Consider the following 19,586-nt stretch of genomic DNA (forward strand, 5'->3'; position numbering starts at 1 on the left):
TATCATCAAAAATTGTTTAAAAATATGTCAAACATAGAAATGTGACAGAATCCCTTTAAATCCCCTGACTTGGCACTGCTGTTAGTAAAAGTAAGTGATAAGGAGACATCAGAGCAGTCAGATAAGGAGAAGGTGAAGCCAGTATATGACGCATATATACAGGTCATTCTCAAAAAATTAGCATATTGTGATAAAGTTCATTATTTTCTGTAATGTACTGATAAACATTAGACTTTCATATATCTTAGATTCATTACACACCAACTGAAGTAGTTCAAGCCTTTTATTGTTTTAATATTGATGATTTTGGCATACAGCTCATGAAAACCCAAATTTCCTATCTCAAAAAATTAGCATATTTCATCCGACCAATAAAATAAAAGTGTTTTTAATACAAAAAAAAGTCAACCTTCAAATAATTATGTTCAGTTATTCACTCAATACTTGGTCGGGAATCCTTTTGCAGAAATGACTGCTTCAATGCGGCGTGGCATGGAGGCAATCAGCCTGTGGCACTGCTGAGGTGTTATGGAGGCCCAGGATGCTTCGATAGCGGCCTTAAGCTCATCCAGAGTGTTGGGTCTTGCGTCTCTCAACTTTCTCTTCCCAATATCCCACAGATTCTCTATGGGGTTCAGGTCAGGAGAGTTGGCAGGCCAATTGAGCACAGTAATACCATGGTCAGTAAACCAGTTACCAGTGGTGTTGGCGCTGTGAGCAGGTGCCAGGTCGTGCTGAAAAATGAAATCTTCATCTCCATAAAGGTTTTCAGCAGATGGAAGCATAAAGTGCTCCAAAATCTCCTGATAGCTAGCTGCATTGACCCTGCCCTTGATAAAACACAGTGGACCAACACCAGCAGCTGACATGGCACCCCAGACCATCACTGACTGTGGGTACTTGACACTGGACTTCAGGCATTTTGGCATTTCCCTCTCCCCAGTCTTCCTCTAGACTCTGGCACCTTGATTTCCGAATGACATGCAACAGTCCAGTGCTGCTTCTCTGTAGCCCAGGTCAGGCGCTTCTGCCACTGTTTCTGGTTCAAAAGTGGCTTGACCTGGGGAATGCGGCACCTGTAGCCCATTTCCTGCACACGCCTGTACACGGGGGCTCTGGATGTTTCTACTCCAGACTCAGTCCACTGCTTCCGCAGGTCCCCAAGGTCTGGAATCGGTCCTTCTCCACAATCTTCCTCAGGGTCCGGTCACCTCTTCTCGTTGTGCAGCGTTTTCTGCCACACTTTTTCCTTCCCACAGACTTCCCACTGAGGTGCCTTGATACAGCGCTCTGGGAACAGCCTATTCATTCAGAAATTTCTTTCTGTGTCTTACCCTCTTGCTTGAGGGTGTCAATGATGGCCTTCTGGACAGCAGTCAGGTCGGCAGTCTTACCCATGATTGCGGTTTGGAGTAATGAACCAGGCTGGGAGTTTTTAAAAGCCTCAGGAATCTTTTGCAGGTGTTTAGAGTTAATTAGTTGATTCAGATGATTAGGTTAATAGCTCGTTTAGAGAACCTTTTCATGATATGCTAATTTTTTGAGATAGGAATTTTGGGTTTTCATGAGCTGTATGCCAAAATCATCAATATTAAAACAATAAAAGGCTTGAACTACCTCAGTTGGTGTGTAATGAATCTAAGATATATGAAAGTCTAATGTTTATCAGTACATTACTGAAAATAATGAACTTTATCACAATATGCTAATTTTTTGAGAAGGACCTGTACATTGCCAACTAGCAGAGAGGATTTATCTGCCGGTCACGCAGCAGACCATTCCATAATACACACACTGACACAAAAGTAGTAAAGCTCCTCAGTATAACAAAAAAAAACAAAAGACAGCCAGAGAGTAAAGGTGGCCATACACCTAGAAGATGTTAGGGCCACTCTCAGATGATGTCCGCAACCTGTGTGCTCTTCTTGCAGTTCCACTCACTTGAGTGAATTAATCAGAGATGGATGGTGCATGCAATGATTTTTCCATTCATAGCATGCATAGCATGCACCATCCATTGATGAAGATGCCTTCAGACTTGTGCATTCGTTTTATATTTTACTGTCAGCTTTGTAAGGGTACATTCAGATTAGATGTTTTTAACCACAGTCAAAAAAAATAATAAAAAAAATAATAATACGCACTCAGTTTTACCGGGTTTGCTGCGGTTTTGTGATGTGGTTATAGGCCATGCATTCTTTTGCAGGTTAAAGATGCAACATAAATGTATTTTACTTGTAGAAATTGCATGGCCAAACACCACAGCAATTACAGTAAAACCAAGTGCATTTTCAAGTGTTATGTTGGCTTTCAGAATTTGCTGGAATTTCATTGAATCCATTCTTCCCTCTACCCGTGAAATGTTCCCATTGCCATTGGCTGCAACACAACCCCAAAGCATGATTGATCCACCCCCAAGATAATGTCCTTCACTAAAATACATTTATGGGAAATCTTATGTCCATCTAAAGAAATACAGGTGATGGGTTGAGTGTTACGTATGTTGTAAGAGTCAGGCTTGTTTGACAGATGCATGAACAGCCTGTTGGATCTGTCTGACTGCTCCTCAGCATATTTGCCTGGTGGTGGTTGGATCTCCACCGGCCCCCGATATAGTGAATGGGGCCAGACGGAATTCCAGCAGCGCACAGTAGTGTCCTGCAGGGACAGATCTGACAGGCTGGTTCTGGCCGGAACAGCCTGCCGGATTTGTTTCACGCATATGTGAAACAAGCCATGAATAGGCAGACGCGATCCACTCAGTGAAGCCTGTTCACAGATCATGCCGACCAGATGCTGTAACACGAGTAGAAACTTTACAAGAAGCATTTACCTCCATGTGTCTTTCCAGTTCTTGAAGGAGAGTGACATATTTCTCCAGCCTCATGAAAGGTTTGCTGAGGCTTGTGGTCAGCACCAGAATTCCTGGGTTAGTGGCTCCTTGCCCCTCCATGAACTTCTCCAGTTCATCACTAATAAAGAAGAAGGCAGTTTGTAGGTGGCATAGTCATCACGGGCTCAGGAAAGCACATTACCCTATAGATAGAACTAGACTAGTTGGTGCTCTACAAAGGGCGCCGTGCTTGTAACATGTGGTGTTCGTATAGATGAGTTTGTAATTTAGGTTACTTTAACTTATGTGGCATGGATTCCGCAGGCTGTGGACTGTCGGATGCAACCAGAATGCCCACCGACCCCTTTAACTATAATTGGGTCTGGAAGAGATCTGGCTGCAATCCAGCAAATATGCAGAGAGCCAGACAAATACTGCTGCATGCTGTGGGTTGTGGCTGGCTGATTCCCAGCATTCTCTGCTGGGACTGGCAGCCGGATCGCAGTGTCGCAGATGTGAAGGTAGCCTTACACTATAGGTCGGCAAAGTCCTCCAGCTAACATCTCAGAGAAAGGAACGGTACAGCAACAAACCTTCATCTTCAGTATATAGAGTGCTTAATAAAAAGGCGTCACTGTACACAGCTTGTCCATACCCGGTCACAGGAGAGCAAAACCTGCAGCCTGGGGGACGCATACAACCTGCAAACTATTGTAAGTGGCCCAAGCAGCACTGTTTGATTGGCACTGTTACTAGTTGGCACCATGTTAACATGGCCCAAATTTTTGGGGAAAAAAACTGAAATCCAAGGCTGACCCTCAGATTTCTGCCCAGTTTTGCATTTTGAATGGACTGGCCAGCAGATTTAGTCCCATTCAATGGGGCTAATCCATGGTTGGACACCCGCCATGGTTTCTGCATGAAAACTGCACCAAGAATGGAAATGCTCATTCTTTCGTTTTCACCAAGTGGATTCATTAGAGAGCAGATTCCCATGTAACAATCTATTTTTTTTATTTGACCTTTATTAAAAGTGTTCAGCAGTTTTTGTCCTACAGGGTTAAATTTCAGCCTAGCTGCAGAGTATCTCACTTTCAGTTTTACACTGAGCCCTGTCATATAGCTGTTCTGAGGTATAACCCTCATCTCTGAATTCCTGAAAGCTTAGGCCAGATTCACACTGGCGTTAGGATTTTCAGGCAGAGGAACACCCTGCCGATCCGTACTACCATTTGCACACGTGTGCTGCCGGAAGTCCGCCCGGCCCCATTCACTATAATGGGGAGCGGCGGAGATCTGGCCACAGCACGGCAAATATCTTGAGAGGCGGCCGGATAAATACCGCTGCACGCATCATTTTTTGTCCGGCTGCCGCTCGCCATATTTGCCGGACAATCAACGTCAGTGTGAAACTGGCCTTGTAAACACTTATATACTCAAGAATATAGCTTCAATGAGTGTTTATGAGCTATCAGAGATAAGGGCTATACATCCCACTGTCAGAACAGCACCATGACGGGACTCAGTGTAAAACTGAAACTAAGGTACTCTGCAGCTTGGCTGAAACGTAACCCTCTAGGGGGAAAAAAAAACTGCAGAAAACTTAATAAAGATCATTTGAAAAAATGATTTATAGCCCAAAATGAGTAAAATGCAATCATATAAGTTGTCCCCAAATGCGTTCATAGCCTTTAAAGAGGACCTTTCACCTCTCCTGACACCTGTTGTAACATGTAATAACAATTCTGGAGCATCTATTCTTATGGCTCCATGTTGTGCCATTCCTGTATTATTTTTTACTAGAAGTTATAAATGAATTGCTAGCAGTCTGCAGTAAGGGTACAGAGAGGTGGTAACCAGTTGGGGTGTGTCTCTGCACAGTCTGACTCTATCCAAACAGTGCTGCCATTGTCTGACTGTGCAGGTACACCCCCCCAACTGGTTACCACCCCTCTGTACCCTTACTGCAGACTGCTAGCAATTCATTCATAACTTCTAGTAGAAATAATAAAGGAATGGCACAACATAGAGCCATAAGAATAGATGCTCCAGAATTGTTATTACATGGGAAATGCATGAAGCATGTCAGGAGAGGTGAACGGTCCTCTTTAAAGTAGGGGACAGATCAAGTGCTGTTCCCTGAAAATATTGCATCGTCGTAGTAGAGCTAAGCTTTATTACCCTAATCTCTAACATTCTGACCAAGGAAAGCATAAAAAAATTCACATTGTATTACATACATCCTAGGCAGTGAAAGCATTATTGGAGGACTCTGGCACTCTTCATGAGATAAGACTGGAAGGGGAGCTGTATCCATAGCACCAAAGCTGTGGGGATGTTTTAATCTTATGAAGTAACAGTGAGAATGGTCTAAGGACATGACAACAGCATCCGGGGACCCCTGCTCAACAGAGAAGACGGGGGGCAGCGCATCAGTTGTTCTCTTCCTAATCTGCAGGCATCAGCTTCAGACAGCTGAGCCCGTACTGAGGATCATCTACAAGTAGCGGCATAGCATGATTATGGGGACGCGAGTTGCTGGAAACTGGGGTGTGAATTGGAGTCTAACATCTAGATTTAATTTTGAGCCTGAACTATTGGACGCTGGTAATGCCAGTTTTTGCTATAATACAAATCTTTCAAATATTTTTAAGTAAGGTAATATATTGTAATTTTTTTTATAGCACTTTAAAATAGTAATTCTACTAAGTTGAAGAGCTAAAATAAGAGGCCTGCTATTTCTGAAGGAGGCTTCTTCGGTTTTGAGACTTGCAGTATGATTAGAGTGATGACAGCCCTATGACCAATGACAACAGTTAACTGCAACTGTGAGAGCTTAAAAGGGGTTGTCCTGGGATCAAACTCATTTTTTTTTTTTAAAGTAGCTTACTCACCATTAGTAGCCAAGTTTATGTTCCCAAGATGTTTTCAGGTAGCTTTTACACTGCTGCATTGCTCCTACAGTCCCCAACAGACTGTTCAATATCTGTTTATGTATGCCATCACTTCCTGCTGCAAAGCATTGTGTGTCCCAGTGCCGCTCAGCAGCAGGCGGTTTCTACAGTGTAAGATCCCCTCCCCTCATACATATTCAGCCTCCTGCACATTATTCACTCCTCCATAGATCCACCCCCCTCATACATATGCATCCTCCAGCCTCATATTCCTCCCCCATAAACTCCTCCTTGCAAATGGCCCCTCATGATTCATGTCCATTTCTTGCCCCCCCATCATTTCACATTTCTGCCCCTCATGATTCATGTCCATTTCTTGCCCCCCACATGTGCCAATATCATAGTGCCATCCTCTCCCCCTGCCCCCTAATGTGCCAGTATCAAGTGCCTCTCTCCTCTCCCCTCCATTTGCCAGTATAGTGGCGCTCCCGTTATCTACAGGAACAATAAAAACCATGAAGCAAAAAGGTGTGGAAGGAAGAATTCCCATCCACAGCAAAAGCCTATAGTCTATATAATACAGTTAGGGTCCATTCACACGTCAGTGTGTGTTTTGCGGATCCGAAAAACACAGACATCGGCGATGTGCGTTCCGCATTTTGAAGACCGCACATTGCCGACACTTAATAGAAAATGCCTATTCTCGTCCGCAATTGCAGACAAGAATAGGACATGTTCTATTTTTTTTTTTCGGGAACGGAATTGCGGACCAGGAAGTGTGGATCCGCAATTCCGGATCCGGGCAGCACATCGTGCTGCCCTATAGAAATCAATGGGTCCGCAATTCCGTTCCGCAAAATGCGGAGCGAAATTGCGGACGTGTGACTGGACCCTTATAGGTATATTATAGTCCAGAGCTGCATTCACGATTCTGCTGGCTGCAATTACACATCGTAAACAAGCTTGTAGTCAGACACACCAAGCATAGTAGCTCCTCTAATCCAGGGGGACAGTTCAATTTTCCTACATCATATTATAGTTCCTTGCTGTCAGGATGAGATTTTCTAAAGTGTAAATGCTCAGAGCAAGTACTGTACAGACGGTGAGTCAAGAGTGTTGGGAGATTTCAGCTCTGAAGCCTGCAGAATTGTAAATGCAGCTCAGGCCTACAATACAAAATATAATTTAGAACAACTACTAAGAAGTTTCCTGCCAGAGAGACAGGACATGGCAGACAGCATTAGAGCTAGGGGGAGAGTTATGGACACCAGATCGCTTCCCTAGACTAGGGCGGGGATGATCATTTACCTTTATATCCTAGACCATGGAAAAGCAGAAAATAACCCTTTCACTACCCCAGTCCACAGGGTACCGATACTGTACCTTCTATTATGCCGTGTCACTAGTTAAACTGATATTAATTGCCCTAAACTACCTGTAAAACATACAATAACCCCTCCTTTACCCTAGACCATGAGTGAAGCAGACATTAATCCCCCATTTCCCTAGATCACCAGGGAAAGATACTTACCCCTCCATTACTTTAGACTAGTGACGCAGGCATTATTCCTCCATCTGCCTTTAAACCACCTATAAATCATACATTACCCCTCCATTACCCTAAACCACCAGTGAAGCAGACATTAATCCCTCTATTACCATAGACCACCAGGGAAGCAAATATTAACCCCTCCATTACCCTAAACATCAGGGAAGCAGACATTAAACCCTTAAATACTATGGATTACTAGGCAAGTAGACATTAATCCCTAATTACCCTAGACACCACAGAAATCTGAAATTAGTTCCTTCTTTATTTTTTCCTGCCTACATTTATGTCTTATAGTATGGTGTGTGTCTTATAGTCCAAACATTTTAGATTACTAGAAAGAGTAATGTTAGAGACTTACCTGTGCTGAGTGAGGATGTTGACAGCTATTGGGTGATTTGCACAGTATGTCAAATATAAAGACTTAAACTGATTAAAAAGTGTCAGAAAACAACCTCCAACATTTTGATGATTTTCTGGCAACCTATAAGACATAAATATTACTGCATATTAGCATAATCTGATCCGCTCATGAGATTTACTAAAACATGTATACCCTACATCAAAGTTCTGTCCCATCATTAATGTCAGGGACTGCAGCAGCAGGAAAAGAAGAACGTACGGATCACATAACTTTGGCCATGTGTACGGTAAACAGTGGATCCCCGTGACCGTCTGCTGGATCTATTTAGAGAACCGCATTTACCTAAAGCTATTAAAGACCATTTATATCAGGGATGTCCAACCGGCGGCCCTCCAGCTGTTGCAAAACTACAACTCCCAGCGAGCACGGACAACCTACAGCTATCAGGGCATGTTGGGTAGTTATGAAACAGCTGGTTGAGCATCACTGATTTATATCATTTCTCTGCAGGACAGAGTTATAACGTAGCCATATATTATTTACTGATTTTATAATAATTTACGGCTTTACTTTTATATTAAATTGGAAATCCATAGTGATTGTGCCTCCACTTCAGAGCTACACCGCTTATCATCTAGGCGGCCAGATTATTATTTGTCCCCTGAGGAACCTTCGCTACCTGTTGGGGAAATGCGTCGGGTCTACTTTTAGTATTATTAATGTGGTTTTTAGGGGCATCCAGGACACATTAGGGTGAGCCGTCGATTGAGTGGGGTCGCCCTTTGCGGGGCGGGTGCTCCACAGTTTGGTAGGGAGACCCCTAGGGATATTTAGGGTTACACCTTCCCTGACCTCCTCTCAGCTGGCTTCAACTATACCACCTTCGCATCAATTCAGTTGTCGCCGGCAACAAGGTGAAAAGGAATTTCCAATCGTTGACTACTAACATCCTTTCATCTGCGATCACCACTATATCATACCTGGGTACCGTGAGTAACTAGCACATGGCTGCTAACAGTTATATCAATTCTGCTATGTATTTTAAGCCATTCTGTTACTAAAGGGTATTAACCCCTATGATACGGTATCTGGTTATTATGTTATGTAATTGGTGCCCTGCATCCTCCTATTTATCTACATTTATCTCTATGTAACCGTTTATCAATGTTAGAGGTACTTTGGATTGATCATTAAATCACGCCTATTTAGGCAGATTTTTCTATTTTTCCTCTGTCTCTCTCTCTGTAGGTGTATATGTAATATATATACATACATATATATATATATATATATATATATATATATATATACACACACACACACACACACACACACATATATACACACACATACACATTACATTTTTGAGGGAATATCTATTTTATTATCGTATTAAATAAAGGTTATATTTTAAGGGTAATTTACTTCTGTGACCACTTCAGAGCTACAGTTTACTTGAAAAATGTAACAGTGACATCTAGTGGTAATATCTAGGAACTGTCTCATCCTTCAAAATGTGATCATTGTACTACAATGACATATCATCTGTGGCTATACATGCAAGAGATTTAACCTTAAAAGACATCTGTCAGCAGATTTGTACCTATGACACTGGCTGACCTGTTACATGTGCACTTGGCAGCTGAAGGCATCCATGTTGGTCCCATGTTGATATGTGCCTGCATTGCTGAGAAAAATTATGTTTAAATATATGCAAATTAGCCTCTAGGAGAAATAGGGGAGTTGCCATTACACCTAGAGGCTCTGCTCTCTCTGCAACTGCCCCGTCCTCTGCACTCTGATTGACAGGGCCAGATACTGTCCCTGACTTCTCCAAAAGTCAATCAAACTGCAGATGGTGCAGCAGTTGCAGAGAGAGCAGAGCCTCTAGGTGTAATGGCACTGCCCCCTTTGCTCCTAGAGTCTCATTCGCATTTTTCTCAGCAATGCGGGCACATATGATCATGGGACCAACACCGATGTCTTCAGCTGTCAAGTGCACATGTAACAGGTCAGACAGTGTCATAGGTACAAAGCTGCTCAGGCAACTAGTATGAGATAGCTTTGTCACAGTGTCCAAGGGCCCCCCCCCCCCCTCCACACCCCAATCACTTTCATATTAATATTTGTCACATTTCAGTGTCATGAAAATCCCCCGAATCTTACATGTCCATCATATTCCTGTGGACCTTCAGCTTTAGTGCTACAATACCTTTGTGTACACCACCAGCTTTGGGTATGTTCACATCTCATTTTTGCTGTACGTCAAGGTTATACATTTATAAACTGTAAAAACGTATAGAAAACTATCGCTCAACGTACCCATGGACTAGAATTGGACAAATGTAGTTAAAAAGCGCATACTTTTGCCTCCATTTATCACTGCTTATGGTTCTAGACAATAGCATAGCATACCACGCTGTTCTGTTCTACAAAAAAAAAAAACTTAGAAACATATACGTTTTTTTAAATTGCAGTCAATGAAAGACGGACTAGAGACATTACGTTTCCATCCGTTAAATGTATTAGTATGCTTTATTTTAAAAAAACAGGTTTCACAAAAAATGTATACTCTTAAATAAAAGACACAAAAGGTATTGAAACCTATGCACATCCGTCAAAGGTATATGTAAAAAAAAGGAAGGATAGCAAAAAATTGCACACATTTATCTACGGTTCTTTCAGGTATGTCAAATGTATACATTAAGCGTACAGCAAAAACGGGACCTGAACAGTCGCTAAACTCCACAATGTTGCTTAGAATTTTACAAGGGATTGTCTCCATAGCTATACAGGGACGAAAGAAAGAAGAAAGAAAGAAAGAAAGAAAGAAAGAAAGAAAGAAAGAAAGAAAGAAAGAAAGAAAGAAAGAAAGAAAGAAAGAAAGAAAGAAAGAAAGAAAGAAAGAAAGAAAGAAAGAAAGAAAGAAAGAAAGAAAGAAAGAAAGAAAGAAAGAAAGAAAGAAAGAAAGAAAGAAAGAAAGAAAGAAAGAAAGAAAGAAAGAAAGAAAGAAAGAAAGAAAGAAAGAAAGAAGAAAGAAAGAAAGAAAGAAAGAAAGAAAGAAAGAAAGAAAGAAAGAAAGAAAGAAAGAAAGAAAGAAAGAAAGAAAGAAAGAGCTTCCATTAATGTACTGGGAATGATCAGACCCATTTTTTATTGGCCTTAGGCCTCATGCACACGACTGTGTCCGTACTGCGGTCCATCATTTCACATTTTTCTCACTTCAATTACTAGAAAGGACATGTTCTATAATGTGCAGAACCGACATGCCGATGTGGACAGCACACAGATGACATACGTGTGTGGTCCATTTTTTTTTTTAGGACCCATAGAATGCGTCCGTGTGCCATCCACAGAAAATGCGGATTGGACACAGCTACAAAACACGGTTTCTCACAGTGAGGAACAGAGCACCATGGCCATGTAACCAACGGTAAAAACGGCAGGCTGGGGGATCTAATCACCATAATGACCACCTCTATGCGAGTTGTCCCAAGAATACAATTAATGCTGCAGAAATGTATTATTAAGTGGAAACCCCCTTTAACAATGTAATGTTCAGAGTACTGTCTGACTGAAGGAGGAAAAATGTGTCACACGCTGTGTAGTCATGACAGTGATTACTTCGTATCACAGATTCTTACTTTGCACATTCCTCTAATGTCTGACATAGCGTTTGCTGAAATGTGCAGATTTCCTCAAAATTCCCTAGCAATGACGTGACATCTCCAGCACTTAACCTGCAAAAAAATAAAAAATAGTTAAAATTAATGGATAAAAGTATAAAAAAATGTTTTAAATATGGTTAGGGTTTTAACCAGAAGGCTGTCTGTGCAATACACTGGTGTGCTACCACCATGACAAACTGGCACATAAGGGACTCAAAGCACAGGGATAGTTGTGGTGAGCGGGTCCAGGTGCTGCCATATAGATCAGGGATCAGCAACGTCCGACACGCCAGCTGTTGTGAAACTACAGCTCCCAAAATACACAACTGCTAGGCTGTTTTCCGAAATCCCATAGAAATGAATGAAGCATGCTGGGAGTTGTAGTTTCACTGGAGTGCTGGACGTTGCCGATCCATGATATAGATGATCATCCCCAACAACCCCCAGGGTCAATTTCACAAAAAGCCAATTTACCTCTTAGTATATTGTTAATGGGAACCCAATACACTGGGAGACAATACAAACTTCATGCAGATGTTGACCTTGGGTCAGATTTGAGCACTGCAAGCTAACAGTGAAAAGCCACCATGCTGAACCCTACCGAGTGAACAAAATTTGGTTCATGAACTGGAGGTATTTGGGGAGAAGATCCCTGCATGTAAATGCTGTGGTCACCTCCACTGAAGAGCAGATGATTGTCGGGAATGAACGCTTCCTTCATGACAATCATCTACTCCAAAGAGCAGTGTAACGGGGCCTTAAATCAGTCACAGAGGAAGGAGTCTTGATTTACTTAATCCACTAATCACAGCACAGAGACAGTTAAAGGGCACCTGTAATTTAAAAAAAAAAAAAATGTCATAGTGACATGTCAAATGTTTTGATCGATGGGGATCTGAGTGCCAAGATTCCCACCGATCTCTAGAATGAGAAGAAAGAAGTGCTCGTACATAGTGCTCTCTCCTTACTGCAGGAGCCAAGCTCAATAGAAAGTCTATGAGCCTGTCTCCTGAAGTGAGGAGAGAGTTCTGACATACCAAAAGTTTTTTTTCACATAAAAGGACACTCCAATGGATCAGTGACCATGTACTATTTTTTTCACTAAGGTTCAAGGACTCCGTAATAAATAATTATAGTGGAGAACTCAAGTTTTAACTAGTGTGTTCCTTTATAGCCCCCGGCACTATCCAATTAGTAGGAAATAATTACACTCATTGACAAAAAATAAAGTAACGCACCCAAATAGAAATGTAAAATTGCTGGAAAACTTGGTGTGCAGAGGGCTGCCCTATAAAAAAGGCTCTCAAAGGTACTTTTGGGAGAGATCGTTGTCTGTTAGACATGCCTCAGCGATGCATTCAAAGACATTTTGCCCAGTTGAAAGACTTTGGGGGAGGGAGGGGTGAATCATTAGACTGAGAGAAGCATGATGATCATTTTGATGAATTGCCCACCCTCTAGGCCGTTCTGACCTAGCTGTTAGGAGGTGTTGGGAGCAGTGGTTACGTGAGGGACAGTGAACATGGTGAACAGGTTACGGGCGTCCCAGACAGACCACCAGTAAAGAGGAACATATAATCTGCTGACAACCACAAGCAGCTCCCACGGGTGGCAACTACGAATAGCTAACACAGGTGGCACCTTCATTACATACTCCTGCCTCTGCTAAGACCATCTATAGGTGCTTGGCAGAAGGAAATTTGTTGCCAAGGTGCCCATTACATGTCCTGCCATTTACAGACAGCCATCATCACCTCCTTTTGCAGTGGTATTGTGAACGACAAACCTGGACTGGTATAGACTGGAACCGTATAGTCTTTAGCAACAAATCCAGGTTCGCGAGATCTGACAATGGTTGAGTTCAAGTAAGAAGGCCCGTGCACTTCAATCCTGCATTTGTTGTGGGGGAACATACTACCCCAAGTGCTGGTGTGATGATCTGGGAAGCCTTCGCATATGATATTCGGTCACCCCTAATAGTGATATGAGGGGCATTAAAGGGATTTTGTCACCACCATTGAGCATATATAACTGCTTTTATTGTGCTGTAGGTCTCCTAGAGGGCTTTCTATCCATAGCTGTATATGCAATATAAATGTATTTGTGCCCCTCAAAAAAGGATTGAGTGCAGACTCTAAATGTGCTGCAGGATACCATATAGAACCTGTAATCTTCCATGCCCAATATAAGGTATTGTTTACTTTCAGGGGTTCGCAAGCACAGATTGCTTCACCAGACAAGGGTTTGAATGTCCAAACTTGTGCTTTATTCAGGACACTTCCGCCAATACAGGTAATGAAGTCACAGCTTCGTCTAACCACGTGTGACATCCACACAAAATAATAAACACTTGCCCGGCTAGACTCTAACTAATACATAAAGCGTGTCTCCCTGACTCACCTACATAGGACCGTTCACACTGTCTCAGATGCGGCTTTCTCAGCCAATCGTCCAGCAACCTCCAGGCTGTAGCAAAACCAGTATGTCTGCGAACCCAAGGCTCATAAGTCCGCCTGACTCTGGCCATGTGACCCTCTTATGGCAAGCGTCACTTGGTCCCCCAAACTTCAGGCTATTCCAAGCCTTGTGGCCTCTCAGCTTCTCTGGCTGAGACCACACACGCAGAGCCTCCTCCTTGGTGCATTATTTTTTTGTCAATGAGTGCACATTTGGAAAAACCCAATATTACAGATGCCATTTGTAAGGAACACTGCATGTAACTTCACGGAAGAAAGAAGTAAGGGTAAATTCACAAATGTATTTAGGGGTCTCCATCAGTCTGTTCCAGAAGAGGAGCAAACTACTGGAGACACCATGCACCTGGCATAGCTGGACACCACTGTATTTATGTTGGAAGGTAGCCAGACCGGCCACACTGCTACAGTAACTCCAGTAGTCTGTTCTAGCTCATAACACATATGTGAACCAAGCCTAAGGGGTTTGGTGATATTAGTTAAGAGATACATTACCTATTCTCATATGTGTGGATACCAGTAAAACCTTCCTCTGAACTTACTTGTCGTATGTCTGAAGAGGCCTGAGGTAAGTTGTGAGCAGCAACTGAAGTTCTTTCGCATAGCTTCGCTCGGTTTCCAGAATATTTTGCAAGACCTTTAAATGGAAATTGGGAATGATATTCAGTTCAGAGAGTTATAGGAAATCTATGAGGTTATTCTTCTACGTGAGGAACCAGTCTGCTGATTAAAAGAAACAGATGTATTCTTACTATAGTGGATACCAAGGATAGATCCACCTGCAAGAATTCCACTAATAGTATCCATGCATGAGATCAGATCTGATTTCACAACCACATTCATGGCCAAATCGGTCAAGATCTGTTTAGTGAAAGGGTGGGATTTATCATAGACTAGCCAGTCTATGACGTCCCCTGCACTGCCGGAGGATGCGCTTAATTTATGACGAGGAGAATGCCTTGTCATAAATTAGGAGCATCCTCCAGCAGTCCGTGCTGACCTACAGCACCTCCACGATGCAACAGATTTCAGTCTTCTTTTACAGCAGAAAACTGTAAGAGAAGACCATTTCACATGAAAAGTGGCAAGGACAGCCTACAAACTCCACTTGCGACAATATTTTGTTGGAAACACATTATTTGCAACTTTCTTTTTCCACCACAAAACTGACACAGGGATATGATAAATCTGCCCCAAAGCTTTTAGCCAATCATACACGCAAGATCAATCATTCGTCGGATCGTGCATGCAAAAAATCCCACCATCAACATCTGAGAGTTCAATGGCGGCTCAAATTCCTATATACACTAAGCAAAAATATAAATGCAACACTTTCGGTTTTGCTCCCATTTTGCATGAGCTGAACTCAAAGATCTGAAACATTTTCTACATACACAAAAGACAAAGCTCTCAAATATTGTTCACAAATCTGTCTAAATCTGTGTTGGTGAGCACTTCTCCTTTGCCGAGATAATCAATCCCACCTCACAGGTGTGGCATATCAAGGTGCCGATTAGACAGCTGAATATTGCACAGGTGTTCCTTAGACTGCCCACAATAAAAGGCCACTCTGAAATGTGCAGTTTAATCACACAGCACAATGCCACAGATGTCGCAACATTTAAGTGAGCGTGCAATTGGCATGCTGACTGCAGGAATGTCTACCAGAGCTGTTGCCCGTGCAATGAATGTTCATTTCTCTACCATAAGCCATCTCCAAAGGAGTTTCAGAGAATTTGGCAGTACATCCAACCGGCCTCACAACCGCAAACCACGTGTAACCACACCAGCCCAGGACCTCCACATCCAGCATGTTCACCTCCATGATCATCTGAGACCAGCCACCCGGACAGCTGCAGCAACAATCGGCTTGCATAACCATCAGAACTTATCTCAGGGAAGCTCATCTGCATGCTCGTCGTCCTCATTGGGGTCTGGACCTGACTGCAGTTCGTAACCGACTTGAGTGGGCAAATGCTCACATTCGATGGTGTCTGGCATGTTGGAGAGGCGTTCTGTTCACGGATTAGTCCCGGTTTTTGCTGTTCAGGGCAGATGGCAGACAGCGTGTGTGGCGTCATGTGGGTGAGCAGTTTGCTGATGTCAACGTTGTGGATCGAGTGGCCCATGGTGGCGGTGGGGTTATGGCATAGGCAGGCGTATGTTATGGACAATGAGCACAGGTGAATTTCATTGATGGCATTTTGAATGCACAGAGATACTGTGACTAGATCTTGAGGCCCATTGTTGTGCCATTCATCCACGACCATCACCTCATGTTGCACGGCCCCATATTGTAAGGATCTGTACACAATTCCTGGAAGCTGAAAACATCCCAGTTCTTGCATGGCCAGCATACTCACTGGACATGTCACTCATTGAGCATGTTTTGGATGCTCTGGATCGGCGTATACAACAGTGTGTTCCAGTTCCTGCCAATATTCTGTAACTCTGCACAGCTATTGAAGAGGAGTGGACCAACATTCTACAGGCCACAATCAACAACCTGATCAACTCTTTGCGACGGAGATGTGTTGCACTGCGTGAGGCAAATGGTGGCCACACCAGATACTGACTGGTTTTCTGAACCCCCCAGTAAGGCAAAACTGTGCACATTTTAGAGTGGCCTTTTATTGTGGGCAGTCTAAGGCACACCTGTGCAATATTCATGCTGTCTAATCAACACCTTGATATGCCACACCTGTGAGGTGGGATGGTTTATCTCAGCAAAGGAGAAGTGCTCAATAACACAGATTTCAGACAGATTTGTGAACAATATTTGAGAGTAATGGGTCTTTTGTGTATGTAGAAAATGTTTCAGATCTTTGAGTTCAGCTCATGCAAAATGGGAGCAAAACCTAAAGTGTTATGCTTATATTTTTTGTACAGTGTAAATAGAATGCAGTGAATTGCACAAGCACAAAGTGTCAAATGATCGGCCCACATCTTCTCATCTTTCCATAAACATGTACTTTAGTTTGAGTCAACCACAGACCAGGGTTGCCAACCTAAATAGTTTTTTTTTTCTGGACAATTTATCAAAAAATCACAGGCAGACATTTTTTAAAGACAAATATGAAAACTATAAAGAACTATACATCTTATCAGTGATGTATGTCTATAGGTCAGATACTAGTAGTCAACATATTAACGTCATTTACTGTGAGCTCTAAAATGCTGAGAATTGACCTGCTCGAGTACCAACTAAAAAAAAATCATGGACAATGGAAAAAAATCCCCTATTTTTACGGACTGTCCAGGAATTTCTAGATGGTTGGCAACCCTGCCACAGACAAACTTTTCCAACCCACTAGATCACAAAAGTCTGCCATTGGCCATTGCAAAAATCAACCATTTCTGCTGCTTTTATCTACTGTGTATGGGTGGCTTTTGATACAGACCAAATCATTTAGACGAGGTGATCCTACCTAGGCGTTCACTACCTTCATTATACTGAAACCTGTCTAAACAGTCATCTGTTTGAAAAAAGTAAAAAATAAGCCACAAAATGTTAGAAATAAAAAAGAAGCATTACTCACCATCACTGGTCTCCCAGTGCTTCTGTTCCAAAACTTATTGGTTCCCTTCTGTTACCTAGTCCAGATGGAAATGCCATGAAAGGCCCACTCAGGCAATCACTGGCTGTAGTGGTGATCCATCTCCACCAGTTGTTGGCTGAGCAGGCCGTTCCGGCACGACGAACAAGGATGTGAAGGGTACCTTGATCTGGACCACAATTAGAACAGCAGAGATGGGGGAACGGTGAGGGTAAGTATACTTCATTGTTTATTTTTAACCCTTTGTGACCTATCTGAAAACCCCTTCAAAGGGAGTCTGTCACCAGGAATTTCACTGTTAAAGCAGGCACAATACCTTGTAAGGCTAACTCAGCTGAATGTAATGATACCTTTCACGTAGTGATCCATTGCGCCATTCTGGAGGAAAAAAATTTATACTTTTAATCCATATGTAAATTAATTAAGTGCCCTGACGGTGGATTCAGGCAACTCTGTGCACCCTTGCTCATCCTGCTTCCTCTACCAGCCCCTCCTTTTCTTCCTTGACTGACAGGGCCACGTTCCTACACAGTCATCTCACCCGATTGTGTCAATCAAGAAGCAGAGGGAGGGGCTGGCAGAGGAAGCAGGAGGAGAAAGAGTGCACAGGGTGATTTGGACCTGCCCTCAGTGCACTTTTCATATGGATTAAAAGTACTTTTTCTCCAGAATGATGCAATGGATCACTAAGTGAAAGGTCATTCATCTGAGCTAGTCCTACAAAGAATTGTGTCTGGTCTAATGATGAATTTCCTGGTGAAAGACTCACTTTAAGAAAGCCACCCATGATCTAGACCTAGAATTTTCAGTGAAGGATTTTCAAAAATACTTGTATATTCTATGCATACTGGCCTTCTTCTAGAAGACCATTATTGGCTGCAATTTGAATGGTCATCTTAAAGAAGTTCCACTGTATTGTGGGAAATGAGTCATGTGATATGACTGCTCAAATACAGGGAAATATTCTTCATGTCACTTCTTGGTAAGTCACAGGACTGAAAGATCAGAAACATATTCTAAAGATTTGATTGAGAATCTATTTTCATTAATATGACATCCTTATGAAAAATTGAACAGTATCTCATACCTCTAACAGGTCAGCAGAATACCGGCTTGTTAGGAGGGCGATTCTCATATCATGATATCTGATACCAGTGGTTAGCACTGGTGCCTTGCAGTGCTGGGGTCCTAGGTTAGTTTCCAACCAAGGACAACATCTGCATGGAGTTTGTATGTTAACCTCATGCTTGCGTGGGTTTCCTCAGAGTTCTCCGGTTTCCTCCCACACTCCAAAGACATACTGATAGGGAACTTAAGTTGTGAGCTCAATTGGGGACAACGTGATGCTAATGTCTGTAAAGCCCTGCAGAATACGTCAGCGCTATATACAGTGCTGCCCATAATTATTCATACCCCTGGCAAATTTTGACTTAAAGTTACTTTTATTCAACCAGCAAGTAATTTTTTGACGGGAAATGACATAGGTGTCTCCCAAAAGATAAGACGATGTACAAGAGGCATTATTGTGGAAGAAAAACATTTCTCAGCTTTTATTTACATTTGAGCAAAAAGTGTCCAGTCCAAAATTATTCATACCCTTCTCAATAATCAATAGAAAAGCCTTTATTGGCTATTACAACAATCAAACTCTTCCTATAATTGCAGACCAGCTTTTTGCATGTCTCCACAGGTATTTTTTGCCCATTCATCTTTAACAATGAGCTCCAAATCTTTCAGGCTGGAGGGTCTTCTTGCCATCACTGTGATCTTTAGCTCCCTCCACAGATTCTCAATTGGATTCAAGTCTGGACTCTGGCTGGGCCACTCAAAAACATTAATGTTGTCTGATAACCATTTCTTCACCACTTTTGCTTTCTCTTTTGGGTCATTGTTATGCTGATATGTCCACTGGTGCCCAAGGCCAAGTTTCTCTGAAGACTGCCTGATGTTGTCGTTGAGAATCCTCATGTATTGCTCTTTTTTCATGGTGCCGTTTACTGTGATTAGGTTCCCTGGTCCATTGGCTGAAAAACACCCCCAAAGCATTAGGTTCCCACCACCATGTTTGACAGTGGGGATGGTGTTCTTTGGGTTGAAGGCTTCTCCTTTTTTCCGCCAAATGAAGGAAACATAATTGTGACCAAACAATTCAATTTTTGTTTCATCTGACCATAACAAAGAAGACCAGAAGACGCCTTCTTTGTCTTCTCTGTCCAGATGAGCTTTTGCAAAGGTCAAAAAATTACT

At 42.5% G+C, this 19,586-nt stretch overlaps 1 protein-coding gene across 3 annotated transcripts in view; it reads right to left on the reverse strand.

Annotated features, from left to right (window-relative positions):
- ARHGEF6 (Rac/Cdc42 guanine nucleotide exchange factor 6) overlaps positions 1–19,586 on the reverse strand; it is a 130,539-nt gene that overhangs the window by 49,136 nt on the left and 61,817 nt on the right. For all 3 annotated transcript variants that reach the window (XM_044305503.1, XM_044305502.1, XM_044305504.1), the window contains exons 7-10: positions 14,325–14,419; positions 11,285–11,380; positions 7,638–7,760; positions 2,834–2,972 (exon numbers count right to left, since the gene is read on the reverse strand). In XM_044305503.1, the coding sequence (XP_044161438.1) occupies positions 2,834–2,972; positions 7,638–7,760; positions 11,285–11,380; positions 14,325–14,419 (453 nt within the window). The remainder of the gene's footprint in view (positions 1–2,833; positions 2,973–7,637; positions 7,761–11,284; positions 11,381–14,324; positions 14,420–19,586) is intronic.

The sequence above is a fragment of the Bufo gargarizans genome, chromosome 9 (genome assembly GCF_014858855.1).
Source record: "Bufo gargarizans isolate SCDJY-AF-19 chromosome 9, ASM1485885v1, whole genome shotgun sequence".
In the NCBI taxonomy this organism is placed as follows: domain Eukaryota; kingdom Metazoa; phylum Chordata; class Amphibia; order Anura; family Bufonidae; genus Bufo; species Bufo gargarizans.